Source organism: Tamandua tetradactyla, chromosome 12, assembly GCF_023851605.1.
Source record: "Tamandua tetradactyla isolate mTamTet1 chromosome 12, mTamTet1.pri, whole genome shotgun sequence".
Lineage (NCBI taxonomy): Eukaryota > Metazoa > Chordata > Mammalia > Pilosa > Myrmecophagidae > Tamandua > Tamandua tetradactyla.
In genome coordinates, this window is record NC_135338.1 from 526,166 (window position 1) to 549,510 (window position 23,345).

At 37.1% G+C, this 23,345-nt stretch overlaps 1 protein-coding gene across 8 annotated transcripts in view; it reads right to left on the reverse strand.

Annotated features, from left to right (window-relative positions):
* SYNE2 (spectrin repeat containing nuclear envelope protein 2) overlaps positions 1-23,345 on the reverse strand; it is a 384,031-nt gene that overhangs the window by 199,560 nt on the left and 161,126 nt on the right. For all 8 annotated transcript variants that reach the window (XM_077122415.1, XM_077122416.1, XM_077122418.1 and 5 more), the window contains 6 exons: positions 9,952-10,110; positions 9,167-9,328; positions 5,664-5,765; positions 4,561-4,761; positions 4,081-4,252; positions 3,576-3,688 (listed from right to left, as the gene is read on the reverse strand). In XM_077122415.1, the coding sequence (XP_076978530.1) occupies positions 3,576-3,688; positions 4,081-4,252; positions 4,561-4,761; positions 5,664-5,765; positions 9,167-9,328; positions 9,952-10,110 (909 nt within the window). The remainder of the gene's footprint in view (positions 1-3,575; positions 3,689-4,080; positions 4,253-4,560; positions 4,762-5,663; positions 5,766-9,166; positions 9,329-9,951; positions 10,111-23,345) is intronic.

A 23,345-nucleotide genomic window follows, 5' to 3' on the forward strand; every position in this document is an offset into this window, starting at 1 on the left:
TCACTTGCAGAGTTGCTTAGAGAGAGATAGGCCACATCTGAGCAACAAAAGAGGTCCGCTGGAGGTGACTCTTAGGCACACCCATAGATAAGCTAAACTTCTCCAGCACATACAGAAGTTTTACAAAAGCAACTGGCCATTTACTTTAGGTGACCTTCCACTCTAATGCCCTACGTGGGGGCAGTGACTTGTCTGTTTTGGGGCATTGCTGCTTGGCACAGAACAGGCTTTCAAAAATGTATGCTGAATAATACTGTAATAATACTGAATATAGCAAGGGCACTGTGCCAGGGCTACGTGTTAACAAACAGGGAACATGAGAGACAGGTATAGATTCTTTGCGGAAAAAAGGAAATGTCTTCATATAGATCATGGTGGTGAAGGCATGTCTATTTGCTGTGGTTGGATTGTATGACGTGCAAATAAAATTGCTTAAAAATGAACAGAGAGAAACAAGCACTAGAAAAAATGTGGAAAGAGATGCACCTATTCACTGTTGGCAGGGAAGCTGAGAGGTGCAGCCCCTCCAGAGGGCAGTGTGGTGGCTGCACAGGAGGCTAAGGGTAGGGGTACTATATGCTCCTGCAAACCCACTGTCAGGTGTATACCTGGAGGAACTGAGAGTGGGGACAAGAATGCACATTTGCACACTCGTGTTTATGGCAGCAGTGTTCATGATTCCCAATGGATGGAGGTGGCCTAAGGGTACCATGACTGAGGTAAGGAAAGGGGCACTATGGTGCATGCATACAATGCACTGCTGAGCAGATGCAAGAAGGAATAAAGGTGTGAGGCATGCAACTAGGTGAATGAACCTTAAGGAGAGTATGTGGAATGAAATGTAGGAAAGAAAAAGACAAATATCATTATGCCTCACTCATATGGACTAACTATAATTCCCAAACTCAGAGAATTGAAGTCGAGAGCATGGGTTATCAGGTTGGGTCCTAGATTGTAAACTCTTCCAGCAACCATATACGTTCAGGAGTTGCAAATGATATTTCTGAACTCTGAGATACTGAGCTATTTGTATATAATTTGGTCACTCCCAGAAACTTCACGTATTTCTGCGCTACCTGAGACTCAGAGTTAGAGAACTGAAACTATGAAAGCTACCCCATCCAGCAACTGTTCAAAAAAGAGAAAAAGCGATGAGACTTCATCTAGAGATATGAGTGAAGTTGTTCTGGATAGGACTAAGGTAAATCAGAATACTGGGAAAAGGATGACATGACCATATTTTCAAACTTCACCCTCTCTGTGAGACCAAAGTGAGAGATGTTTATTTGGTGTTTGGGCAGTACGTTATCTAATTTAATTTGTATGGCCAGTTTACTTGAACAGCATAAGTACATGGACTTTTGAATAGGGCACGAGATCTTGTTGGTTTATATAAGTTAATGTGATGCCCTAATATATCCCAGAGTAATCTGGGCAGAGAATAATAAAAGTGTTCGCAAAGTCTCCTTGGGGACAGGGGAGAAAGGAGGAAACATTCAACTTCCCATCTGGGGAATTCCTGATATTCTCACAAGCAGTGGGGACAATTTATTCAATAGGCTGAGCCCCAATCTTGGGGCTTGCCCCTATGATGTTTATTCCTGCAAAGGAGAAGCTAACCCTACTGATAGTTAGGCCTAGGAGTCACCCCCAGAGAGCCTGTTTGGTTGCTCAGATGTGGCCTCTCTAAGACAACTTGGCATGACTCCCAGGGGTGTAAATCTCCCTGGCAATGTGGGACCTGACACCTGGAGATTCTCCGGGACCCAGCATGAAGGGATTGAGATAGTCTTCTTGACCAAATGGGGAAGAGAGAAATGAGACAAAATAAAATCTCAGTGCCTGAGAGATTTCAAACAGAATCAAGAGTTATTCTGAAAGTTATTCTGATACATTATATAGACATCCCTTTTTAGTTCATGGTATATTGGAGTGGCTGGAGGGAAGTACCTGAATCTGTTGAGCTGTGTTCCAGTAGCCTTGATTCTTGAAGATGATTGTGTAAAGATATAACTTTTGCAATGTGACTGTGTGATAGTGAAAACTTTGTGTCTGATGCCCCTTTTATCCAGGGTATGGACAGGTGAGTAAAAAAATTTAAAAAGAAGGATAAAAATAAAAAATAGGAGGAGACGAAGGGTAAAAATTGGGTAGATTGAAATACTATGGTCAATGAGAGGGCCGGGTAAGGGGTATAAGAGGTATGAGTTCTTTTTCCTCTTTTTATTTCTTTTTCTGGAGTGATGTAAACGATCATGGTAAAGAATACACAACTATGTGATGATACTGTGAGCCACTGATTATATAATACGGTTAGACTGTATGTATGTAGATATTTCTCAATAAATATACTTTATATATATATGTTAAATAAATGGTTGATGGAATAAACATTCCCATTGCAATTTTTTAAATTAGAAATTAATCTTCCTTTCGGAAAAGATACCACATTCACATAATTTCAAAATCACTAACTATAAAAAGACAAAGTGAAAAGGGTACCGCCGACCTGTCTCCCAGTTCCCACATGGTCCCCGGTATAGGTAACGACTATAATTAGTTTGTTCTGTATCCTTCAGAGATTTTTTTTAATGCATATAACAAGCAGACATGAAAATATCTTCTTCCCCTTCCCGTTATTTTAGTGTGCTTTTAGCACCATAATATAAACACTGTCTGTACCTGGCCGTTTTCACTTAATATATCACTGATCTTTCGAATATGATTTCATAGACCTTCCTCATTTTGTTTTAACAGTTCTCCATTATTCCATGTACGGCTGTACTACAATTTACTTAAACTAACTGTTACAGATGCTTAGGTTATTTTCAAACTTTTACTACTACAAACAATAATAAACAGCCCTATGTAAACATCATTTCACAAAATGTAAGTGTTATGGTAGCATAAGTTCCTGGAAGTGGAAATGACTGGATCAGAAGGTACAAATATCCTTATTTTGACAGGCACTGTCAAATTGCTGTATGGCTATTTAGAAAGTCTAATTCACACTCTGAAAACAGTGTACTGAAGTTCAACTGAAATTTTTAAAAGCAATCTAACTGGAAAAGGACCTCTAAAAAGTCACAAGACTTCTCTCAAGAAAGTATAGGGATTTCAAAGTCCAATGTACAGGGGGTCTTTATTTTTTAATGAACTATTTCAACAAACTGAATTTACCAGTAGACACTAAATTAAACACCTTCTTAGAATGGGTGTGAAAGTAGAATTCATTTAAAACCCAACAACCCTTAGCCAATAAATCAAGAGTTTCAAAATACTTGGGAAATAGCTAGATTATTTGGAAATATCTCCTAAAATAAAAGGAAAAAAATAGTTGATCTGGATAGGACTAAGGTAAATCAGAATACTGGGAAAAGGATGACATCGCCATATGTTCAAACTTCACCCTCTCTGTGAAACCAAAGCAAGAGATGTTTATTTGGTGTAAAATGTATATTTTAGGCAGTGCATTATCTAATTTAACTTGTATGGCCAAGTTTATTTCAGTACAGTTCTGTGACTTCAGTATTTTAGTTTTGATAAATTTTGATTAAAATTTATGCATAACTTACAGAAAGTTTTTGTAGCTTTTGTTCCACACTCTTTTTGGTCTCTGATATTTCAAAACAGTCCTTAAGGTTCATTTTGATGTTGCTGAACCAGTCATTAAAGTTCTTGCACTGATCTGCAGGAGAATGTAAAAACGAAAGAAAGAACACTGTATTCATTCAAGAGAGCCTTCATACACCCTGTTAAATGAGAGGTTTTAAACATGCTTCCCCCACCAGTGGACCAGCATAGTGTAAAGTGGTTCTGTACGTTAAAACCCAATTTTGAGGGCTAATAGCACCTAGAAAGTAACTGTGGATTATTTTCTACTCCAAATCTCCATTCCATGCGTGCCCCCCCTCTTCCCCCACCTCCTCCAGAAAAGAAAGATTTATCTAAATATTCTTTCCTTAAGTATGGACTGTACAACCATCTCTAAGTTCAGGATTGGAATAGCCTTTGTGTTCACAGTACTATATTCATAGTTTAAAATTCCCAGAAGCCCAGTAAGATAATCACTGCACTCACCATTCAACAAATTAGAAAAGTGATCTTGCAAAACATTTTTTTTGGTATTAAATAAATCACTGACACTTTCATATTGCTTCTTCAATTCAGAGAGTTCAGGAGTCAGACAACCTATTTGATTCTCAAGTAATATCATACTGTGCTTTTGCTGTAGAATTTGCTGCTGTATCTCCTAAATAAATAAACAACAACCATTCAGTCTTTACACAGGCTCAATTCACACAAAGCACATCAGATCTCAATTGGTTTTGCAAGGACATCCAGATGATCTTCTATTGAATAGATGGACTTTCACTGTGCTGGAAAATGCATAAGGCAATGCCGTTTAAGATCAAATAAACAAATGTCCACAAAGCAATTCAAAGTTGAAAATGCTAAATATGCACGAACTGCTTGTTTTTATGAGGGTTCCTTCTCTAGATCTTCTTTGATGCACTTAAACAGGTCAAGACCACCTGAGAAGAAAGTGGGTGGCCATACCTCTAGTTTAGTAAAGATCTCCAAGCTGTCGGAAGGAGACAGTGCTTTCAGGAGGGATTCAGTCATTCCAATCTGAGTCTTGGCTTGGTCGAGATCCTCCCTTAGCTCAGCTGTGCTGCCACCGAGCCTGCTGTGGGTGGCTTCACCGCTTAGCCGCATTTTCACGTGATCCATTTTGTTCAAAACAGAGGTCTCCATGACCTGAAATCATGAAACATAGGCAATACCACAGCAGACGTGATCAACTAGGTTTCAAGACTACTGCATTGCTAGAGAATGAGGTGAGACTTTGCTTCACTTCCAAGTGAAATAGATTCTTCTGTGCATCTAATTCTTCCTTACATCACTGATAACGACTAGTTGCTGCCTTCGATGGAAAAAGAGTAACATGGAAAAAACTGACACTGACATCCCGACTTCTTTTTTCTAAGAACCTGATTTGTGTCCTTTCTCCTAAGATGAGTTTTCTATCATAGCACGCATACCAACTGAGGTGTGGCGCATTTGAAAATATATTAAAATATAAAGAAAAAATAAATCGCGGGCATTTATTTAGTGTTTATTTTGCACATGGCATAAAGTAGAGACTTAAGCAGATTAGGTATCTCGAACAAGATCACCAAGTCAGGAGAGGGCCAGAACGGGCCACCATCCACAAAGCCTGGCTCCAGAACTAACGTTCCACCTGCGTGCACTTTGATCTAAATAAAACTGCAGCTAGGCAGGTCACAAAGCAGAAAATCACACTGGGGGCAATCTCCCCGACTCTCATAAAAAATCCCTATTACTCTGCATGGGCCCCAGACAACGCTGCTTCCTCCACACAAGAAGCCAATGAAATGAGGAAAAAAGAATGCAAACCTATAATATTAATAAACTTAAAAGTGGAGCAAATATAATAAGCAATTCCAAATAATTCTCAGTGGACTCAATATAGGAACCCAATAAAGGTGAATTATATTTTTCAATTTGTATCTTTTATAATTTATAATCATATATTAACTTTTATTTTCGGTTTACAAATTAGAATCTATGGTTTATGAATTAACTGTAGAGGACATAGAGAAACTTCAACTGGGACTTTTCAATAAAAATCCTCTTACCTGCAATTCAAGAGGCATTTCACTGCTCTGAATCAAAAACTGTATTTCTGCTGCTTTTCTACAAAATTCTGATGATTTTTGTTCTTGGACTTGTAACTCTTCCTAAAATACATAATTTTAAAGGAAAATTTATTTTTTTATTTTACAACCTATTTTCTGGTTCCTCTGATTATGATGATTGTTAATGTATAGGAACTTCAAGAGATTTTAAAATTTTCCATTATGTTTTTTTTGAAGATATCACTATTTTATTTTTCTTTGTTCTTTTTTTTGTATTAGTATTATTCATTTTTTTTCATTTTTCCTATTTTTTTTAAACTTTTTTGTTGTATGGTATAAAATATATATACAAAGCACAGAAAGGAAAAAGCAATAGTTTCAAAGCACTCTTCAACAAGTAGTTACAGGACAGATCCCAGAGTTTCTCACACATGATCCTCTCACACATTCCCTAGAAAGAAAGCTAGAGGACAAATATTTTTTTTATCATCACAATTGACTTTTATCCTTCTTGTTTTGTGAAAAATAACATATATACAAAGAAGCTATAAATTTCAAAGCACAGTACCACAATTAGTTGTAGAACATATTTCAGAGTTTGACAAGGGTTACAATTCCACAATTTTAGGTTTTTACTTCTAGCTGCTCTGAAACACTGGAGACTGAAAGAGATGCCAATTAAATGATTCAGCATTCATAGTCATTTGTTAAATCCTACCTTCTCTGTATAACTCCACCATCACCTTTGATCTTTCCATCCCTCTCTTTATGGGTGTTTGGGCCATGGCAATTCTAAATTTCTCATACTGGAAGGGTCTGTCACTAATATGGCTAGGGAATGGAACTATCTGATGTTCTGGAGAGGCTGGACCCTCTGCATTTCAGTACTTATCTGGACCAGGGACCCATCTGGAGGTTGTAGGTTTCTGGAAAGTTACTCTAGTACCTGGGACCCTTGTGGAATCATGTATTGTCCTAAGTGTTCTTTAGGATTGGCTGGACTGGTCCTGGTTGGGGGTTGGCAGGTTATGTAGGTAGCAAGGTCTACCTGAAGCTTGCGTAAAAGAGTAGCCCCTCGACTATGTGAACTCTCTCCATTATCAGTTATTTTTTGATAGCATTCCGGGGGTTAGAAATCCAAGTGTCTTCAGGGTTCAGGCAAAAGTTATGTTGGACTGAAGCATTTGGCTATAAGCAATAGAGAGAGGCGAGACCTGTGCTAAATGAGAACGCATGCCTTGCTTAAAGGCATTTAACTTTATAGACCTGTATACAAAAACGGTGTCACCACAAACACACACACCCTTTGGTAGAATCTGGCTCATAAACTACTAGTTCGCAAACCTTAACTTCAGATCTTTAAATATCCTGTATTTCAGGACAAACTTAAGAGACTCAGTAATGATTCATCTATACTTACAAAAATCATACTTTCACTTCGTAACTATCATTATATACCCAGAAAATTGAGAAATCTCCACTCATTTTGAGAACTTTTCTCCAAATGCAGAAGAACGGATATGTGAAATAAGAAGTGAATAAAATAGGAAGAATTAGTAAAATATGAGGTTTGAAGCAGTAGCCCTGGCACACTGTGAAGCCTTCACCCCTCCATCCCCACAGATAACATGTTTATATTATCTTGAGCCAGATTTGAACCAGCATTTGGCTATTTTCTGACCTACTACAATGGCAATTTTTTAATCATCCAGACTAATAATATGCAAGTAAGCAATTAGAAATCATTCTCCCTAGAATTAAAAATGATAACTTCGACTCTTTCCAAATTCCAAAACCTATGCTTGCAGTTTAAAAAACTAGACTTTGGAAGGTCCATAACAATGTTGATACTCAACCTTGTGTTATTTATGGTTGTTGTGAATGACCGCCTAAGTGAAATTATGAATGAGGTTTCCTGTCATCACGGCATAGATCATGGGTTGGAAAACTACAAACTGCAGGCTGGCAGGCTGTTTTTATAAATACAGGGCTTTGGAACCCGCCTATAGTCATATGTGTTACTATTTTCTGTGACTGCTTTCATGCTGCGACGGCAGGGGCAGGTAGCGTAATAAAGACCCAATGGGGTCGTGGGCCTAAAAGTTATTTACTTTCTGGCCCTTTAGGAAAGAGCTCGCTAACCCCTGAGGTCTAGACTGACAATCACGGAACAATTCTGCATTCTGCTGGCGCCTCTGCTAGGAGTTCGTCATCTTTTCTGTACCAAGAACCTATTTAGCAATATGGAGAAGTCTATGGACCCCTTGTCAGATTGCTGTTTGAAAATTAAAACATAAAATAAATTAGGACTGCAAAGGAAAACTATTAAACCAAGCTGCAATTGTCAAAATAAAAAATGAACAATTTGTAATATAATACTATATTTAATACTATATTTGTTTCTCTATTATACCTTAAATAATAAGACCTAGCAATAGACGACTAAACACCATCATTTTAAAGCAGCGACAAGGGTAATAGTTCTAACAATTGAATTATGATCCAAAAATATATACGATTTCTTTTAGTAACAAAGTCACATATAATGCTCATGCTGCTTGTCACCTATGTTCATAAATGAAAGACATGTTACATTTTAGTTAAACATTTGTGAAAAGAAAGACATAATTTTTTTTTCCCCAGCTGTGCTGGTTTGAAATTATGTATACACTCTAGAAAAACCATGTTTTAATCCCAATCCCGTTTTGTAAAGGCAGCCACTTCTTCCAACCCCTACTCAGCACTGTATGTTGGAAACTGTAATGAGATCATCTCCCTGGAGATGTGAGTTAATCAAGAGTGGTTGTTAAGCTGGATTAGGTAGAGGCGCGTCTCCACCCATTTGGGTGGGTCTCGATTGGTTTACCGAAGTCCTATAAAAGAGAAAACATTCTGGAGAATAAGAGATTCTGAGACAGCTGAGAAGAACGACATAGCCACGAGAAGCAGAGAGCCCCAAGCCAGCGACCTTTGGAGATGAAAAAGGAAAACGCCTCCCAGAGAGCTTCATGAAACAGGAAGCCAGGAGAGAAAGCTAGCAGATGACACTGTGCTTGCTATGTGCCCTTCCAGCTGAAGGAGAAATTGTGACTGTGTTCACCACGTGCCTTCTCACTTGAGAGAGAAACCCTGAACTTCATCGGCCTTCTTGAACCAAGGTATCTTTCCCTGGATGCCTTAGATTGGACATTTCTATAGACTTGTTGTAATCAGGACATTTTCTCGGCCTTAGAACTGTAAACTAGCAACTTATTAAATAACCCTTTTTAAAAGCCATTCTGTTTCTGGTATATTGCATTCTGGCAGCTAGCAAAGTAGAACACCATCCAAGGTCATTTATTCATGAAATCCCTTGAGTATCTGTGGACTCTGCGTTAAGAAGACCTGCTAGCATCTCCATGGATGATATATGATAAAGAGAAAGAAATGTCCTTGTGATTTATCTACCCTATTCCAAGAAATCAAATTCAATATGAGCATATATTTTCTCTCTGTTACATTACCTTCAACCTTTCTCTTTCATCTTCAGTCACATGATGTAATTCAACTTTTCGAAGGACTTTTTCAGTCCACTCATCAATGACATTTTTTAAGTTAAAAAGTTTGTCCCACAAAGCTAGAGCTCGACCAAGATTCTCATAGTATTCTTCTGTCTTCTCATTTATCTACCATAATTAAAAGATAGAAATAATATATTTAGAGATAAAAAGTATGAATAACATTGTTGCAGGTAAACATGACTTAAAATTTCAGCTTACCATTACTGGCTAAATGATTTGCTTTATTCGCCAAAAAAAGATTTTGCCTTTAGCCTATCATGTAGCACTTTCATCTCCAAAAGGAAAAAACATTTTAGCTGATTTTCCACAGCTTTATGCAAGTGAAAGCATTAGACTTCCTAATTTCTAAAGCACAATAAAAACATGTTCTTTTAAAACCAAGGTGAAGGTAAATACAGACAAATCCTTTATCTGTAATTGATTATAAAAATACCCTGCACTACTTGGCCAAAAATGTGTTAAGTAAATAAATATGTGACATCAAGGTCCTACATGAGTGTGTTATAAATTAATCAATGTCAAATAAAATGAGTGTGTATTTATATATCTACAAGATTTGTGAGTAGTGTCTAACTCTGGGGGTGAGATTACTTCCTAATCATAAATCTTATGTTGTCTGAATGATTAACATTTTGGAATTAGATACAAACACTAAAGATACATGCAGAAAGATCAGTTTAATTGCAATAAAACAGACAGAAATTTCAGTCAATTAAACTATCACATACGTCAAGCCATCTATCCACGATAATATTAGCCTCTTTCTCAAAAGGGGGCTCTTCAAAGGTCCTCATTTTATTTAGATGGAATTGCAGGTTTTTGCAGATCTGGTTTATCTTGTCTACGTCTTCTAAATGTTCATTAAATTCTTCTTTGACAATTTCAATCTGTAAAAAAGATATGAAACGTGTTTTTGGCATACTGATATAAACAAACTGATAAGAACCACAGTTTTATAATTGGCCGTTCAGTTTTTTTTTAAAACATTTTTTATTGTTAAATATAACATAGATGCAAAGAAAAGGAAAAAAGCAATGATTGCTTTTTTGGTCATTTTTGGGGGGGGAAGGTGCATGGTTTGGGAATTGAACCTGGGTCTCCCACATGAAAGAGCAATGATTTTCAAAGTATACTTCAACAAGCAGTTACAGAACAGATTTTAGAATTTGCTATGGGTCACCATTCCACTATTTCAGATTTTTTCTTCTAGCTGCTCCAAAACACTGGAGAAATTTTTTTTTCTTATGAAAAATAACAAAAATACAAAAAAGCAATACATTTCAAAGCACACTGTAATACTTAGATGTAGAATCGATTTCAGAGTTTGGTATGGGTTACAATTCCACAATTTTAGATTTTTACTTCTGGCTGCTTTAAGATACTAGAGATTAAAAGAAATATCAATATAATAATTCAGCAATCATTCTCATTTGTTAAACCCTACCTTCTCTGTACAACTCCACCATCACCTCTGATCTTTATCCCACTCTTTAGGGGTATCTGGGCTATGTCCATTCTAACTTTTTCACATTGGAAGGGGCTGTTGATAATACGGGGTAGGGAGATGGAACTAGTTGATGTTCTGGAGAGGCTGGGCCCTGTAGGTTTCAGGACTTATCTGGACCAGGGACCCATCTGGAGGTTGCAGGTTTCTGGAAAGTTACTCTAGTGCCTGGAACCTTTGTAGAATCTTATAAACACCCCAGGTGTTCTTTAGGATTGGCAGGAATGGTTCTGGTTGGGGTTGGCTGTTCAGTTTTAAAACAATTTCATAACAAAGAACAATTTCTTACATTTATTCTTTAAAACAGGTTTTTATTGTTGCACTTTTTTAGTGGAAATTTCTAGACTTCTATCTGATACAATGTAAAGCCTAGATGCAAATTTCTTCCCACTTTGCACAATAAAATATTTATAATGATCTAAAGCCATGTTTCCTTTTTTTAATTAAAAGAAAATTTTTTTTAAGTACCAAAACACACCAAACAAATGCAAACATTTGTAACTTTTGATTATTCTGTTCTACATATATAATCAGTAGTTCACACTACCATCACATAGTTACATATTCACCATCATGATCATTTCTTGGAACACTTGCCTCTATTAAGAAAAAGAAATAAAAAGAAAACAGAAAAAAATTCATACATACCATACCCCCACCCCTCCCCCTCACTGATCATCAGCATTTCAATATAAATTTATTTTAACATTTTAAAACCATGTTTCTTGACAAAGTGAAATAAGATTCTAAAACAAGCAAAGAAAAAATCACACCTCCAATCAAAGTAAAAAAAAGACACTTCCAAGATTACCTTAGAAGGAAACATCTTTGTATTGGCTAAGAACCTGAGGGCTCATTGAATAAAAACAGACAAACAACTAAAACATTTTTAATATTACTTCTAGTTTAATCTTCCATGACTCCAAATCTACTATCAGTTCTAACATGGAAAGTGAAATTTTTCTTTATCAAAAGACCAATGGCCTTAAGTTACAAAATAAAAGTTGGGTTTAACTAATGTAATTTTAATGTTTCACTTAATTTATTCACACAAGAATTCATAACAATTATCAGCTCCCAAAGAATATAGTAATTAGATCTGCAGGTTTTTTCTCTGCCTCTGATATCCCAGGTTGAGTTTACATGAAAAACTCCCAAATAAAAACCTGTTTTTTCTAGACAAGGAAAGAGCCAGTCTGACAAGACAGAAAACATTTAGAAAATAATTGCTAACTTCAGCCAAATAATACAGAAAAACTGTGTCCAATCCTCACCACCCATGTCAGCAAAGTAAGGAGCCCAGACTTTCACCATCACCAGGCTTTAAAGGAAGCCCAGGGTGAAAGCCAGTAGAAAGCTGCGACTTCCAACCCCACTGGGCAGGTACAAGGCACTCTCCTTCATGGGGGCAGTGGAGGACACTTGGGAAGCAGCAATAGGGCAGCTGGCAAGGGCTATCACTGGAAGCCTACTGGGAAGCCAGCATTCTCACCCTCACCCTGTCATAATAAGGAGGCCCCCTTGGGTTTAAACAAGGGTTGAGCAGAGAAACTGAACTTCTACCTCCACCTGGCAGTAATAAGGTGGCAACAAGCATTCCCCTGCTCAGACAGTGTCACTGAAAGCTAAAAAGAATTAAATAAAATCTAGAATCTCAAAACATATTAAGCAAAATAACCACATTTCAAAAGGAAATCTCTTGTCATACCAAGAACCATGAAGAACTCAACTAAATGAAAGAATATAATCAATAGATGCCAGCACCAAGATAATTGAGATACTGGATTACCTGACAGATTTTCAAGCTGTGAAGTGAGCATAAAAATTCTTCTGTGAACTATGAGCTAGTTCAAATGTGTTTATTTTATTTTATTTTTTGCATGGGCAGGCACCAGGAATTCAATCCGCAGGCGAGAATTCTGCCACTGAGACATCATTGCACCATCCTCAAATGTGTTTTAAACAAATAATAAAAAATAGATAGGGCAGGCCATGGTGGCTCAGCTGGCAGAGTTCTCACTTGCCAAGCTGGAAACCTGGGTTCGATTCTTGGTGCCTGTCCATGTTAAAAAAGATAGCCCCAGCAAAGAAATAGAAAGTACCAGTAAAGAAAGAGAAGTTATGAAAAAACAACCAAGTTTTGGTTATAAGTAAATGTTAGAATTGAAAATATAATAACTGAAATAAAAACTCAGTGGATGAGCTCAATAGCAAAATGGAAGAAACAGAGGAAATAATAAGTGAATTTGAAGATAAAACAATAGAAACTGCCCACTCTGAAAAATAGGATAACAAGACAAAAAAAAAAAAAAAAAAAAAAAAAAAGACAAGCTCAGGAATCTGAAGGACTACAAAAAAAAAAAAAAGATCTAACATGTCATCAGAGTCCCAGATGAGAAGAGAAGGAGAGTGGGGCTGAAAAAGTACTCAAAGAAATAATGGCTGAAACTTCTCAAATTTGGCCAAAAAAATAAAATAAAATAAACCAACAGATTCAAGAAGCTGAGTGGACTCCAGACAGGACAAAACCAAAGAAATCTACACTAAGACACAGTCAAACTTCTGAAAACTAAAAACATACAAAGATTCTTGAAAGTAGTCAGAGAAAGGACACTTTATTTCTTAATTAGAATGACAAAAGATTTCTCATCAGAAACCAAAGATGTTAAAAGAAAAAGGCACATTTTCAAATGCTAAAAAGAAAGAAATGCCAACTGAGAATCTTATATCCAGGGAAAGTATACTTAGAAATGAAGGAGAATTCAAGATATTCTTGGATGAAGGAAAACAGAGAAACTATTCCCAGCAGACCTACCCTAAAAAACTGACTTAGGAGGTTTTCTGAACATAAAGGAAATGATCACAGAAGGTGTCCTGGACAATCAGGAAGAAAGAAAGAACTTCTTGAGTCTTCTAAATTACGTACAAGTACTGAAGCAAAAATTGTAATTTTCTGATTTGGTGATAAACATATGTAGAGGAAAATTTTAAGACAATTACATCATAAACTGAGGAGAGTAAAGAGATGTAAAGGAAGGTGTGGCTTCTATCTTTCACTTGAACTAGAAAAATGATGACACCAGTAGACTGTGACACACTATGCCTAGGTACTGTCCTATCTAACCAACCTCCCCCCAGAAAAGCTATATGAAAAGATATTCTTAAAATACGATCAATATGAAAAATGCAACCTAAAAAATAATATTCAAATAATCCACAAGAAAGCAGATAAATAAAAGAGAATTAACAGAAGAACAAAACAAAAGGCAGGATTAAGCCTAATCTATCAAAATTTATATTAAGTGTAAATGGTCTAAATATACAAACTGAAATATAGAGATTGGCAGAGTGAATTGAAAATATGATGCAACTATATGCTGTCTACAAAATCTCACTTCAAATATAACAGTAAAAGCAAGCTGAAAGTAAAGGAATAGAATTATCTAAGAGAACTCAGGAATGGCTACATTAGTATCAAATAAAGTAAACTTCAGATCAAAGAAAATTACCAAAGATAGAGAGGCACATTATATTCATTAAAAGGATCAATTCAGGCACTTCCGGGTCAAGATGGTGACTTAACAACGTAAGCATTTTAGTTCATCCTCCAGAACAACTACTACATAACCAGAAACAGTACAGAACAGCTCCTGGGGCCACGTCAGTGACCGGACACACAGCGTACCCCAGTCTGGACCAGCTGGACCGGCTGCGAGCACCCCCAGAACCGTGAGTTCCCAAAGCTGCGGCGGCCAGCGCCCCTCCCCCACAGGTCACTTCCCAGAGGGGAAAGGAAAGGACTTTATCAGCAGTAGGGACTGGGCACAATCAAACGCGAATTGTGGAACTAATTAACAAATTCGGACTACTAAAAATAGGCCCCCAGCTTAGGTGAACCTGATCAAAGCGGAGATTGTTCATTTTTGCCCCGGCGCCAAGGGGGCAGGACTGACAGAAAAAGGGTGAAAAAAAAAAAGAAGGAAACACAGGTTTTTGTGGCTGTGTATCTACAAAGGCTTGACTGCCTCTGGATAAAGCGGCAGGACTTTTCAGGCTGCAACTGCCCCAGGCATAGGCAGAAGTGAGCTCTTTTGGGGGCTTGTTTGGGGCCTGTGCCTTCCCCAGGGGAGGGGTGAAGCCCAACCCAGGTGGAATCCCTCCATCAAGGGATTCAGACACCAGGGCTTGGTGATTTGAAGCCATTAAAACCAGCCTACAACTTCTCCTCTGTCTCCACCACGCCCCCGGCAGGGAGAGTCTGCCAAAGTTAAAGATACCACATCATCCTATGCTGCTGGGACCTGCAGTCAGACAAGCCACACACACAGGGGAGGATAAGAAAAACAGAGTCCAGAGACTTCACAGGAAAGTCTTTCAACCTGCTGGGTCTCACCCTCAGGGAAAACCGACACAGGTGACTCTTTCCTCCTGATAGGAGGCCAGTTTGGTGGGAAAATCTGGCTGAGGTCTATAATATCTAAGTAGACCCTCCTAAGTGTGTGTGGGGGGAAAGGCACCACACAAGCAGAGCAAGAAACAAGAAAACAAGAACTGAAAAACTCTCCTCTGTTAAACAAAACTTAAGCTAAAGGTCCAGATAAAGCTGACCAGAATGTCAAAGAACAGATAGACAACAAATTCATCCAGCAAGAAAACTCTAGATAAAAGAAGTGAAAGCAATCTCCAGAATAAACTAATTAAGGTAATTAAATGCCTAGACGCCACCAAAAAATAACAAATCACACTAGGAAAATTGAAGATATGGCCCAGTCAAAGGAACAAACCAACAATTCAAATGACATACAGGAGCTGAAACAATTAATTCAGAATGCACGAACAGACATGGAAAACCTCATCAAAAACCAAATCAATGAATTGAGGGAGGATATAAAGAAGGCAAGGAAAGAACAAAAAGAAGAAACTGAAAGTCTGAAAAAACAAATCACAGAACTTATGGGAATGAAAGACACAGTAGAAGAGATGAAAAAAACAATGGAAACCTACAATGGCAGATTTCGAGAGACAGAACATAGGATTTCAAAACTGGAGGATGGAACATCTGAAATCCGACAAGAAACAGAAACTATAGGAAAAAAATGGAAAAATATGAGAGGGACTCAGGGAATTGAAAGACAAGATGAAGCGCAGAAATATACGTGTTGCGGGTGTCCCAGAAGGAGAAGAGAAGGGAAAAGGAGGAGAAAAACTAATGGAGGAAATTATCACTGAAAATTTTCCAACTCTTATGAAAGACTTAAAATTACAGATCCAAGAAGTGCAGCATACCCCAAAGAGAATAGATCCAAATAGACATACTCCAAGACTTACTAATCAGAATGTCAGAGGTCAAGAGAAAGAGAGGATCTTGAAAGCAGCAAGAGAAAAGCAATCCATCACATACAAGGGAAGCCCAATAAGACTATATGCAGATTTCTCAGCAGAAACCATGGAGGCGAGAAGACAGTGGGATAATATATTTAAATTATTAAAAGAGAAAAACTGCCAACCAAGAATTCTATATCCAGCAAAACTGTCCTTCAAAAATGAGGGAGAAATTAAAACATTTTCAGACAAAAAGTCACTGAGAGAATTTGTGACCAAGAGACCAGCTCTGCAAGAAATACTAAAGGGAACACTAGAGACAGATACGAAGGCAGAAGAGAGAGATGTGGAAAAGAGTGTAGAAAGGAAGACTATGAGTAAAGGCAAAAAGAAGGAAAATTAGATATGACTTATAAAATCCAGAAGGCAAAATAGTAGAAGAAAGTACTACCCATGCAGTAATAACACTGAATGTTAATGGATTAAACTCTCCAATCAAAAGACATAGTCTGGCAGAATGGATTAAAAAACAGGACCCATCTATATGCTGTCTCTACTCAAAGGACACAAGGCCATGGACACAAATGGACATTTATACACCAATGTTTATAGCAGCATTATTAACAATTACCAAGAGATGGAAATGCCAAAATGTCCATCAACAGACAGTTGACTAAACTGTGACATTTACATAAGATGGAATATTATGCAGCTGTAAGACAGAATAAAGTTATGAAGTATGTAACAACATGAATGGACCTTAAGGACATTATGCTGAGTGTGATTAGCCAGAAACAAAAGGACAAATACTGTATGGTCTCACTGATATGAGCTGACATTAATAAATAAACTTGGAATATTTTCTTGGTAACAGAGACCATCAGGAGATAGAAATAGGGTGAGATATTGGGTAATTGGAGCTGAAGGGATACAGATTGTGCAACAGGACTGAATATAAAAACTCAGAAATTGACAGCACAATACTACCTAACTGTAATGTAATTATGTTAAAACACTGAATGAAGCTGCACGTGAGAATGATAGAGGGAGGAGGGCTGGGGACATAAATGAAATTAGAAAGAAAGATAGATGGTAAAGATTGAGATGGTATAATCTAGGAATCCCTAGAGTGTATAATAATAGTGAAATGTACAATGTACAAATTTTAAAAATGTTTTTGCATGAGGAAAAACAAAGGAATGTCATTATTGCAGGGTGCTGAAAAAAGATGATAATTAATACGTTAAAATGTCACCTTATGTGTGAGACTAAAGCAAAAAATGTTTGTTACAAAATTTATATTTTGACTAAAGCATTTCCTAATATAACTCATATAGATAGTTTGATTGAATGTCATAAGTACTTGGAATCTCAGGTAGGACATGAGATTTTGTTGGTTTGTCCAGAGTGATGCCCCGATGAATCCCAGAGTGATTTGATCCATGACTGGAAAAATATTTGCAAGCCCGCTTCGGGGAATGGTGAGAGTGGGGAGAAATTCAACTTCCCCAAGTTGAATTCTTGATCTTCTCACAAGCAGTGTGGACAACCAAAGCTATAGGCTGAGCCCCCAGTCTTGGGGTTTGTTCATATGAAACATAACCCCACAAAGGATAGGTCAAGTCTACTTAAAATTTAGGCCTAAGAGTCACCCCCAAGAGAGCCTCTTTTGTTGCTCAGATGTGGCCTCTCTCTCCAGCCAACATGATGAGCAGTCTCACCACCCTCCCCTCTCTGCGTGGGGCATGACTCCCAGGGGTGTGGACCTTCCTGGCAATGTGGGACAGAGATCCCGGAATGAGCTGAGACTCAGCATCAAGGGACTGAGAAAAACCCTAGAATGAGCTGAGAATTAACATCAAGGGATTGAGAGAACCTTCTCGACCAAAGGGGGAAGAGTGAAATGAGACTAAGTGTCAATGGCTAAGAGATTCCAAACAGAGTTGAGAGATTATCCTGGAGGTTATTCTTACGCATTAAGTAGATATCACCTTGTTGTTCAAAATGTAGCGGAGAGGCTGGAGGGAACTGCCTGAAAATGTAGAGCTGTGTTCCAGTAGCCACGTTTCTTGAGGATGATTGAGCAATGATATAGCTTTCACAATGAGACTCTGTGAATGTGAAAACCTTGTGTCTGATGCTCCTTTTAGCTACTATATCAACAGAAGAGTAGAACACATGGAATAAAAATAAATAATAGGGGGAACAAATGTTAAAATCAATTTAGTTTGAAATGCTAGTGGTAAATGAAAGCAAGGGGTAAGGGGTATGGTATGTATAATCTTTTTTTTCTCTGTTATCGTTTTATTTCTTTTTCTGTTGTCTTTTTATTTCTTTTTCTAAATCGATGCAAATGTTCTAAGAAATGATGAATATGCAACTATGTGATGATATTAAGAATTACTGATTGTATATGTAGAATGGAATGATATCTTAATGTTTTGTTTAATTTTTTTTAATTAATAAAAAAAGTTAAAAGAAATAAAAAAAAGGATCAATTCCCCCAAGATGATATAGCAATCCTACATGTGTATGCACATAAAGCTGCAAAATATGTGAAGCAAAAACTGAAGGGAGAAATGGAGAAATTCAGAATTATACTTGGAAACTTCAACACTCTTAATATTTGATAGAACTAGATAGAAAATCAGCAAGGATACAGAAGAACCTAACAACAGCAACATTCAATAGAGTCTAATCAATATTTACACAACACTCCATCCAACAACAGAATACACATTTTCAAGGTTTCATAAAAATTTCAAGATAGACTACATGCATTATGCCATGTATATGCAGCACATCAAAACTGTGGGGCAAAGCTAAAATAGTGCTGAGAGGGAAACTGGTAGCACTAAATGCGTATATTAGAAAACAGGAAAAGTCTGAAAACAATAATCTAAGCTCCCACATCAAGAACCTAGAAAAAAAAATGCAGAATAAACCCAAAGCAAGCAGAAAGAAGGAAATAATAAGTAAAAACAATCAGTGAAATTGAGAACAGAAAAACAACAGAGAAAATCAATGAAACACAGAGTTGATTCTTTAAAAATATCAATAAAATTGACAGACCCATAGTTAGACTGACAAAGCAAAAAAGAGGGAAGACACAAATTACCAGTATCAGGAATGAAACAGGGAATATCACTACAGACCCTTTGGATATCAAATGGATAATAATGGAATACTACAAACAACTCTACACATATAAATTTCACAACTTAGATGACATGGATCAATACTTGAAAATTCACTAACTACCATAGCTCACCCAATATAAAACAGATAATTTGAAAAGCCCTATAGCTACTAAGAAAATTGAATTTACAACTTTAAAACTGTCAAAAAGAAATTTCCAGGTTTAGATGGTTTCACTGGAGAGTTCTTCCAAGCACCTAAAGAGCACTTAACACCAATTCTACACTATCACTTCAAAAAAATAGAGGGGGAGGAAGCACCTCCCAATCTATTTTATGGGAAACCAAAACCAAAAACAGTACAAAAAAGAATACTACAAATATATACCATCTATGAATACAGACACTGCAATCCTTAACAAAATACTAGCACATAAAATTCAGCAATATATTATACCATGATACCGTGACCAAATGGGATTTATTCCAAGAATGCAAGGCTGGTTCAATATTCAAAAATCAATTAAGGGGTGCAGGGGTAATTTCGGTGGTAAAATTCTCACCTACCACACAGAATCTGGGTTTGATTCCTGGCCCATGTACCCCTCAACAAAACAAAACAAAAATTCCCTATGATATACATATCACATTTCTGTCTCTGTGTGTCCTGAATGTATATATATAGATATACATTTACGTAGGGAGACAAATCAGTCAATGTAACTCAACATATTAAAAGCCTAACCAAGAAAAGTCAAACAATCATATCAATTGATGCAGAACAAAACCATTTGACAAAATGAAACATCCATTTATAATAAAAACTCTCAAAAAAATAAGAACAGAGGCACAGAAGCTAGGGATGGGTGAATGGTTAGCTAATGAGTTGAACTTAAATGTAAAGGGAATGCATAGAATTGAAGGCAGTTCATTAGTGGGTTTATAAGTAATGTTGCTATATTGAAGGTGAACATGATTGAAAGTGTTCATACAAAGTCACGTATCCTACCAATTAATACTATAAATATACATGTAAGCTCTTGCATGAACAATTTTAAAGGTATGCATCTTGTAGAAAGAGTTAATAATAGAGGGGTATAGGGAGGAAACTAGTGTTGCGTGCTATGATCTACATTTAACGGGAAGACATCAACATTATCACGGCAATACCAGGGGTAAATGATTGGGGGTGGGGAGGACTAGAGTTAAGGGAAATTTTGGATTTTCTATTCGATGAGGGTATGTTTATCTGTTATTTTTCTCTTTGGACCTGTGTGATACCTAAGACTCAGAGTTTGTGTTTTATAGCTCTGAAAGTCAGCATTGCTATGTACAAAAACTGTTAAAGAAACCAAAAAAAGAAATGAGACTTCAATCACAGATAAGAGTGAAGCCCACTTCACTAAGGTAAACCAGAATACGGAGGTAAGGATGGCATTGTCTCTGTTTTAAAACTTCACCTACTCTGTGAGACCAAAGAAGAGAGGTTTATTTTGTCTAAAACCTTAATTTGCTGTAGCACATAATCTAACTCAACCTGTCTGGATAGCTCATTTAAACGACCCAAACACATGGAGCCCAGAATGGGAGTGAGGGTCTGTAATTCTGCATAACTTAATGTAATATCTGGATTCATCCCAGAGATTCTGGCAAAGTCTCTTGAGGAACAGAGAATAAATATGGAACATTAAGCTTTACCACTGGGAAACCCTGGATACTGTCTCAAACATTAGGGAGTTGCCATTAGGCCAAGCACTTGACCTTGAGGCTCACTATTGTGAAGTATATTTCTATAGTGGAGAAGCTAAGCCTACCTATAGTTATACCTAGGAGTTACTACCAGAAAACCTCTTTTGTTGCTCAGATGTGGTCTCTCTCTATATAAGCCCAGCTCTGCAAGTAAAATCACTATCCTCACCCCTTACATGGGACATGACATCCAGGGGTGAAAGTCTCCCTGGCAATGTAGGACATGATTCCCAGGCATGAGCCTAGTCCTGGCACCTTGGCATTGACAACACCTTCCTGACCAAAAGGGGTAAAAGAAATGGAACAAAGATAAGTTATCAGTGGCTAAGAGAGTTCAAATAGAGCTGAGAGGCTATTCTAGAGGCTACCCTTAATGCAAGCTTCAGCTAGATATTGCTAATTACCAGGGTTTGCTAAACCTCAACCAAAACCATTCCAGTCAACCTTAAAGAACACCTAGGGCTCTATCTGAGATTCTACAAAAGTTTCACGCACTAAGATTACTTCCAGAAACCTCCAGATGAGTTCCTAGGCCAGATAAGTCCTGAAATGCAGAGAGGTCAGCCTCTGCAAGAAAAGCAACTAGTTTCATCCCTAATCCTACATTATCGACAGCCCTTTACAACATGGAAAAGTTAGAATAATCACAGCCCAAAGACCCTTAAAGATTGAGAGAAGGATCATAGGAGAAGGAGGATTTATAACAGAGAAGACAGGATTTAACAATTGTGTAAGACTGCTGACTCTTTATACCATCATTTCTTTTGGTCTCCTGTGTCTTAGAGCAGCTAGAAGGAAAAACCAAAAATTATAGACCTGTAACCCATACCAAACTCTGAAATCTGTTCTATAACTACTTGTTACAATATACTTTTAAATTTATTGCTTTTTTTGTACATGTTATATTTCCTAATAAAAAAATGCTTAAAAAAAAAGAACAGAGGGGATGTTCCTCAACTTGATAAAGAGCATCTACAGAAAAACCTACAGCTACCATTATAAATACACTTTCTCCCTAATATTGGAAACAAGATAAGTTTGTATGCTCTCATCACTCTTAATCAAAAAAACCTCATAAACAAAGTTCTAGGCAGGGCAATAAGGCAAGAAAAAGAAATGAAAAGCACAGCAATTAGAAATGAAGAAATGCAACTGTCCTTCTCCACAGATGACACTGTTTTTCATGCACAAAATGACAAGGAATCTACAAAAAATCCTAGAATGAATAAGTGAGTTCAGCAAGGTTGCAATATATATGATAAAAGCACAAAAATCAATTGCATTTCTATGTATTTGCAATAAAGACATAGATACTGAAGTTAACTATACAATGCAGTCTAAAATCACTCAAAAAAATGCAACAATTTTGTGATGGTTAGGGTTATGTGTCAACTTCAGGTGATGGTGTCCAGTTGTCTGGTCGAACACACACTAGCCTAACCATTACTGCGAGGACTTAAATCTTCAGCCAGCTGTTTGCATCTATGGGTGATTACATCTATGATCAATTTAGGGGAATGTTTTCTACAATGAGAGGATCTAATCAGTTGAAGACTTTTAAGGGAAAGGCGATGAATTCAGCAGTGAGGAGAGAGAACTTTTGCCTCGACTTCAGCCAGCCAGCCTCTCCTGAGGAATTCACTGAAGATCTTCAATGCTGCGACCAGCTTGCTGGCTGCTCTACGGAATTTGGAATTGTGCATCACTGCAGTTGCATGAGACACTTTTATAAAATGTCATATTTACAGATATCTCCTGTTGGTTCTGTTTTCCTAGAGAACCCTAACTAATACAAGGTGTAAATATGACAAAACATGTATAAGACCTGTATGCTGAAAACTACAAAACGCTGATAAAAGAAATCAAAGTTCTAAATCAATGAAGAGACACATCAAGTTCATAAATCGGTAAACTTAACATAGTGAAGTTGTCAATTCTACCCAAACTGATACACAAAATTAATGCAGTTACTATCAAAATCTCAGAAAGACTTTTTGTAGAAAAGATTATCCTAAATTTTATATGCAAAGACAAACAAACAAAAAAACACAACTAAACAAAGGGGAAAACATTTGAAAAAGAAGAATAAAATGGGAGGAATCAATGTACCTGATTTCAAGATCTATTATACTGTGACAGTAATAAAAATTATGTAATATTGGCAGAGGGATAGGCATATAGATAAACAGAACAGAAGAGAAAGCAGAGGTAAACCCACACAAATATGCTCACTGATTTATTACAAAGGTGCAGAAGTAACTCAATGGAGGAAAGGCAGACTTTTCAACAAGTGGTATTGTAGCAACTGGACATTCATAAACAAAACAAAACAACTCAAGTCTCACACCTTACCAAAATAAAAACTCAAAATGGGCCACAGACTTAAATGTATACCATAAAATTATAAAAC